This window comes from Penaeus vannamei, chromosome 22, assembly GCF_042767895.1.
Source record: "Penaeus vannamei isolate JL-2024 chromosome 22, ASM4276789v1, whole genome shotgun sequence".
NCBI classification, from domain to species: domain Eukaryota; kingdom Metazoa; phylum Arthropoda; class Malacostraca; order Decapoda; family Penaeidae; genus Penaeus; species Penaeus vannamei.
In genome coordinates, this window is record NC_091570.1 from 38,696,151 (window position 1) to 38,703,650 (window position 7,500).

The 7,500-nt window shown below is 41.1% G+C and overlaps 1 protein-coding gene across 1 annotated transcript in view; it reads left to right on the forward strand.

The window, feature by feature from the left end:
• Positions 1–3,173: 3,173 nt before the first annotated feature.
• The window catches only part of LOC113807384 (superoxide dismutase [Cu-Zn]), a 12,671-nt gene continuing 8,344 nt past the window's right edge, over positions 3,174–7,500 (forward strand). The window contains exon 1 of the mRNA XM_070136958.1: positions 3,174–3,249. Within this exon, the coding sequence (XP_069993059.1) occupies positions 3,245–3,249 (5 nt within the window). The 5' untranslated portion in view covers positions 3,174–3,244. The remainder of the gene's footprint in view (positions 3,250–7,500) is intronic.

A 7,500-nucleotide genomic window follows, 5' to 3' on the forward strand; every position in this document is an offset into this window, starting at 1 on the left:
GTCATCATCCTCTCGGAACAAGACAGACAGACAGACAGACAGACAGACAGGCATAAACTAATTTCGTTTTCTTATAATTCCTTGGTTATCTTTGTCAACCAGTTCTTTAACAAATAATGGATAGATAAATAGATAAAAAGATAAATAGATCGAAATAAGATAATGATGTTAGAGTAATTATGTAGGGATATTAAAGATTAGTATATAATCAGGGGATTCGCTAGATTATTGAGCTGGGAAAAAGATAGATAAATAGATAAAAGATGCTTCAAATAAACGGATATTCACCCTGAGTAACCACTTCACAAACAGAAAAGAAGAGATAAAGACAAAAAGAAAAAGAAAATAGAAAGACAAAAAAAGAAAAAACAAAGAAAAAAGAATAGAAAAACAAAGAAAAAACAAAGAAAAAAGAAAAGAAAAGAAAAGAAAGAAAAACAAAGAAAAAAGAAAAGAGAAAAAAAAGAAAGAAACGCAGAAAAAAGAAAAGAAAGAAAAACAAAGAAAAATGAAAAGAAAAGAAAAGAAAGAAAAACAGAAAAAAGGAAAAGAGAAAGAAAAAGAAGATATAAAAGCACTTGTGACTGATTACCGAAATGACGTTGCACTTCAGAACACCAAGACCACGCAAGTAGATTTATTCAATTCAGATTCTCCTCTTAAATGCCAGTGTTGTTAATCCTTCATCTGCATCCTAGCCAGTGTTGTTAATCCTTCATCTGCATCCTAGCGTTTTTTCCGGTCTCTTCTGCCTTTCCTTTAATTACAATGCGAACAGCAAGGTCGTGTCTTTATTTGTGGTTACGGGTGCGGTTGCCATGGCACTCACTCACTCACTTGTTCACTCACTCACTCACTCTCTCTCTCTCTCTGTCTGTCTGTCTGTCTGTCTCTCTCTCTCTGTCTGTCTGTCTCTGTCTGTCTCTCTCTCTCTCTCTCTCTCTGTCTGTCTGTCTGTCTCTCTCTCTCTCTGTCTCTGTCTCTGTCTCTCTCTCTCTCTCTCTCTCTCTCTCTCTCTCTCTCTCTCTCTTTCACACACACACGCATACCTACAGTCACAAACACACACACACACACATACCTCTGCAGTCACAAACACACACACACACACCTACAGTCACATAAACACACACACATACACCTACAGTCACACAAACACACACATACATCTAGTCACTCAAACAGACATACACACACACCCACGGTCACACAAACACACACACACACCTACAGTCACACAAACACACACACACACACCTACAGTCACACAAACACACACACGCCTACAGTCACACAAACACACACACACACCCCTCTGCAGTCACACACACAAACCTACAGTCACACAAAACACACACACACACACACCTACAGTCACACAAACACACACATACACCTACAGTCACACAACACACACACATACCTACAGTCACACAAACGCACACACAACACCTACAGTCACACAAACGCACACAAACACCTACAGTCACACGCACACACATACCTACAGTCACACAAATACACACACACACACCTACAGTCACACAAACACACACACACAAACCTACAGTCACACACACACACACACACACACACACACACACACACACACACACACAACACACACACACACACACACACACACACACACACACACATACACACACACCTACAGTCACTCACACAAACACACACACACACACACACACACGCACACACACACACACACACACACACACACACACACACACACACACACACACACACACACACACACACACACACACACACACACGTAGGTGCTTCCAGAAAGGTCTGAAGACGAATTATTAATGTCAACCTTGCAAAATTTAACCACAATTCTTCTTTCTTTTCCAGCTCTAAGATTTATTTCATTTTTTTTCTAATTCCTTTCTTATTCAAAAACTTCATCTTAGTGATTCCTTTATAGAGATGGAGGGGGAGGGGCGTTGGATGAAGGGGGAGGGCCGTTAAAAGGAAAGGGGGAGGGGCGTTGGATGAAGTGGGAGGGGCGTTAAAAGGAAAGGGGAGGGGCGTTAAAAGGAATGGGGAGGGGCGTTTGATGAAGGGGGAGGGGCGTTAGGGGGAAAGGGGGAGGGGCGTTAGAGGGAAAGGGGAGGAGCGTTGGATGAAGTGGGAGGAGGCGTTTGATGAAAAGGGGGAGGGGCGTTAGAGGGGAAAGGGGGAGGAGCGTTGGATGAAGTGGGAGGGGCATTGGTTGAAAGGGGGAGGGGCGTTGGATGAAGGTGGGAGGGGCGTAGAATGAAGGGGGAGGGGCGTTCGATGAAAGAGGAGGGGCGTTGGACGAAAATGGGGAAAGGGACTTTAGACAAAGAGAGAAAAGGAGGGGAAATAGACGAAGAAGGGAAAAGGGAAGGGTATTAGACGAGGAGGGAAAGGGCGGGGCAATAGACGAAAGAGTTGAGAGGTGATAAATGAAGAAAGGGAAGGGGGGAGGGGCGCTGGACGAAAGAGGGGGGAAGGGGAGGGTAGCGTTTGGCGAAGAGGAAGAGAGGGGGGGGAGGATTCAGAAGAAGGGACTGGTAGAAAGAAATGGCCGAAGGGTATAAAGAAGGGTAGGAGAATGGAACTGCAAAAAAGAATAAAATTGGATAATCGTGTACGCCAAAGGACAGAAGAGCGAAGGGCAAGGATCAAGGTACTGGTTAAAGAAAAGAAGTGACAGAGAGAGAGAGAGAGAGAGAGAGAGAGGGAGAGAGAGAGAGAGAGAGAGAGAGAGAGAGAGAGAGAGAGAGAGAGAGACGAGAGAGAGAGAAAGAGACAGATAGACAGACAGGCAGAGAGAGAGTACAGTCACACACACACACACACACACACACACACACACACACACACACACACACACACACACACACACACACACACACACACACACACACACACACAGACAAACAGACAGATAGATAGACATATACAGAGAGAGACAGATCGATAGAGACACACACACAGGCACACACAAACACAGAAAACCAAAACCACAAAGAGAGACTTATAAAAAAAGAAAAAAAAGAAAAAAAGAAAGAAAAAAGAAAGAAAAAAAAGAAAAGATATGGGCGGGGAGACTAGTGCTAAGAAAAGGTTTATGACCCACCCTTCCCTAGGACATCCGAGGTGGGTGAGGCTTCTCAGCTCAGGTATTTAAGCAGGTGAGCAACCCGGTTTCAGGCAGTCTGTCGATGTCCTTGGTAGGAACACCATCACCATGGGGTAAGTTCCCAAGACGCTCGTGTATCTTAGTATCTTTGTGTCTTTACGTGGTTTGTGTACATTCGTGCGGGTGTTCTTCGTGTGGTTTACGTGTATCTTCGCGTGGTTTGTGTATCTTCGTGTGGTTTGTGTATCTTTGTGTAGATTTATGTGTCTTTACGGGATTTAAGGAACTCAATATGGCCTGTGCATCCTTCTGTGGCGTATTTTATCGTGAATTTATGTATCCTTATGTATCCCCTGTGTGGTATAGATATCCATACACGTATCCCTGACAAACTCGTCTAAACCAGTGATACTTACAAGTCTTTTCCATCATTACTACTTATATATGTGTGTGTCCACGTAACCAGCCTCTCCCAAGGTTGGTTTCTTCTGCTTCGGCCAGCTATTACGCAATACTTTTGCTTCAGATGCTTCCATGTTACCGATTGTACTAGCTAGGAATGTTAATTATTGAGAGAGAGGGAGAGGGAGGGAGGGAGGGAGGGAGGGAGGGAGGGAGGGAGGGAGGGAGGGGAGGGAGGGAGGGAGGAGGAGGGAGGGAGGGAGGAGAGGGATAGAGAGAGAGAGAGAGAGAGAGAGAGAGAGAGAGAGAGAGAGAGAGAGAGAGAGAGAGAGAGAGAGAGAGAGAGAGAGAGAGAGAGAGAGAGAGAGAAAGAGAGAGAGAAGGAGGGAGGGAGAGAAAGAGAGAGAGAAGGAGGGAGGAATAGATACAGACAGACAGACAGACACACACACACTTGATACTTGATACACACTATATTGATACGCCAATAACAAGAACAGTAAGAAAATATTATGATTGCTATGAGTACAATTATCATTACTAATATTGACGGTTATAATAGTATTCAGACTGACACTATCATGATGGCAATATCATAATAAGAATAAACTTAATAGTTGTAGTAACAATAACGGGGATGATAATGATAAAGTTAATGAAATGGCAATATCAACATTAATAATAATAAAAAAACAATGACAATAATATTAAGAGTGACAGCAATAATAATGAGGATAAATCATACCTAATTATATTGTTAATTTCATTAGTGTTGGTGTTGTTGTTATTGATATTGTTATTATTATTATTTTCATTATGATCATCACCATCGTTATCATTGTCATTATTGTTATTATTATCATTAGTAGATGTAATAATAGTAATAGTAGTACATAATGATAGTCATGATGAAAAGAATAACAATAATAATAGTAGTAATAATTGTAATAATAAGACCATCATCACATCCTGTCTCAAAATCACAATTAATCGTCACCATCACGTGTCACCATCCTCATTACCACATCAAAATCATAACCACTCCGCCCTCATCACCACCACTCTATCCTCTTCATCACCACCACTCCACCCTCTTCATCACCACCACTCCATCCTCTTCATCACCACATCAAAATCACCACCTCTCCATTACCACATCACCACCACTCCACCCTCTTCATCACCACCTCTCCATCCTCATCATCACCACGTCAGCACCTCCAAATCACCACCTCTCCACCCTCTTCATCACCACCTCCAAATCACCACCACTCCACCCTCTTCCTCACCACATCATCACCTCTCTATCCTCTTCATCACCACCACTCCACCCTCTTCATCACCACCTCTCTATCTTCATCAACACTTAAAAATCACCACCACTCCACCCTCTTCATCACCACATCAAAATCACCACCACTTCACCCTCCTCATCACCACCTCTTCATCCTCTCCATCACCATTTCAAAATCACCACCACTCCACCCTCTTCATCACCACATCAAAATCACCACCACACCACCCTCATCACCACCACTATATCCTCTTCATCACCAGTTCAAAATCACCACCGCTCCACCCTCTTCATCACCAAATCACCACCACTCCACCCTCTTCATCACCAAATCACCACCACTCTATCCTCTTCATCACCAGTTCAAAATCACCACCACTCCACCCTCTTCATCACCACCACTCTATCCTCTTCATCACCAGTTCAAAATCACCACCACTCTATCCTTTTCGTCACCATTTCAAAATCACCACCGCTCCACCCTCTTCATCACCACATCACCACCCTCTTCATCACCACCACTCCACCCTCTTCATCACCACCACTCCACCCTCTTCATCACCACATCACCACCACTCCATCCTCTTCATCACCACATCAAAATCACCACCTCTCCATTACCACATCACCACCACTTCACCCTCTTCATCACCACCACTCCACCCTCTATCCTCTTCATCACCACTTCAAAATCACCACCACTCCACCCTCTTCATCACCACTTCAAAATCACCACCACTCCACACTCTATCCTCTCCATCACCACATCACCACCTCCAAATCACCACATCACCACCTCCAAATCACCACCAGTCATACAGGGTCGTGGTGTCAGTCGGTAGGATCGCCTGACCATCGTTTTCCTAGAATCCAAGGTAGTTTAAAACAGGTAGCCTTACTCCGGTGTGATGAAAACCCTAGTTGGCACCCTGCGAGATAAACTCCGCCTCCTTGCCTTCAATCATTGCAGATATTATCGTTATTTCTTTATTTTCTTCTTTTAGTTTCCTTTCATTTTTCTATCATTGTTATTACTGAAGTATTTCCAAAGAAAATTCATTTAAAAGCGTAAAGTATTGCACAGATTGCCAGTGTCAGATAAAGGGGTGGAGCTAATGATCTCATGTTTAGCCAATGAGAATGCACGGTGAGATATCAGATATAGCTAGATACAGAATTATTTGTATAATTGACTCGATATTGTTAAAATTACCAGAAGTATAACAAAAAATTCTCTTCTTTTATTTATGATAACGAAGAGTTATATACCACTAACAGCTGGTAGAACTCTTGGGAAAAAATAGATTTCATTTTTGAGTTCACGCTAAATAAAAGTGGAACTATCTATATAAGTAACTCTCGCCAAATCTATTTTGAATTCTGTTTCGAAAATCCACTCAATACCACACTTCTTGTATAAAATAAAACAGTTTCGGAGCCTCGCTAAAGGTACTGTCACACCAGCACTTTTTCTGTATTTTTTTTTTTTGACAATTTTCAGAGATTTTGTTATTTTTTGAGCGAATTATCGATTTTCCAGTCAGACGTTAATGATCGTTTCCGTCTGAAAACCTTTCCGTCAACTTTTTCAGCCAAGCAAAGTCAAATCAAAAGCTCTATTCGAGAATGTTTGTATTTATATTAAATAAAATTGTCAAAAAAAAAAATTGACGGAAAAAGTGCTCGAGAGCTATATTCGAGAATGTTTGTATTTATATTAAATAAAGTTGTCAAAAAAGAAAAAAAGAAATTGACGGAAAAAGTGCTAGTGTGACACGGCGTTTATAAGACTCTCGTGTCGGTCACTCGACCCGACCCGAACCTGTTCTGCTACTTCTGCATCGACGACCTTCCTGGCCATGCGCTTTCGACCTCTCGACCCCGCCTCCTCGGACTGACTTTCACTTCTGCTGAGTTCTTCTCCCTTCCTCTGCTTCCCTTGTTTGGTTCGGGTTGGTTTGGGGTTGTGTGTATCTGTTTCTGTTTTTTTTTTGGTTTTCTCGTGCTCGCTTTTTTGTTTTGTTTTGTATTCTCTGTCTGTTGCTTTCTTTGGTCTATCTTTATTCCTCTCTGTCTCTGTCTCTCTGTGCCTTTCTGTCTGTTTCTCTGTTTTCTCTCTTTCTCTTTCTTTCTTTCTCTCTCTCTCTCTGTCTCTGTCTCTGTCTCTCTCTCTCTCTCTCTCTATATATATATATATATATATATATATATATATGTATGTATATATATGTGTATGTATGTATGTGTAAATATATACATATATACGCATAAATATCTATCTATCTATCTATCTATCTATCTATCTATCTACCTATCTATATTTATATATATATATAGATAGATAGATAGATAGATAGATATACACACACACACACACACACACACAGACACACACACACAGACACACAGACACACACACACACACACACACACACACATATATATATATATATATATATATATATATATATATATATATATATTCAAATATATGTATATATATATAATATATATATATATATATATATATATATATATATATATATATATATATATACACGGAAATATACATACATATGAATACATACACACACACACACACACACACACACACACACACACACACACATATATATATATATATATATATATATATATATATATATAT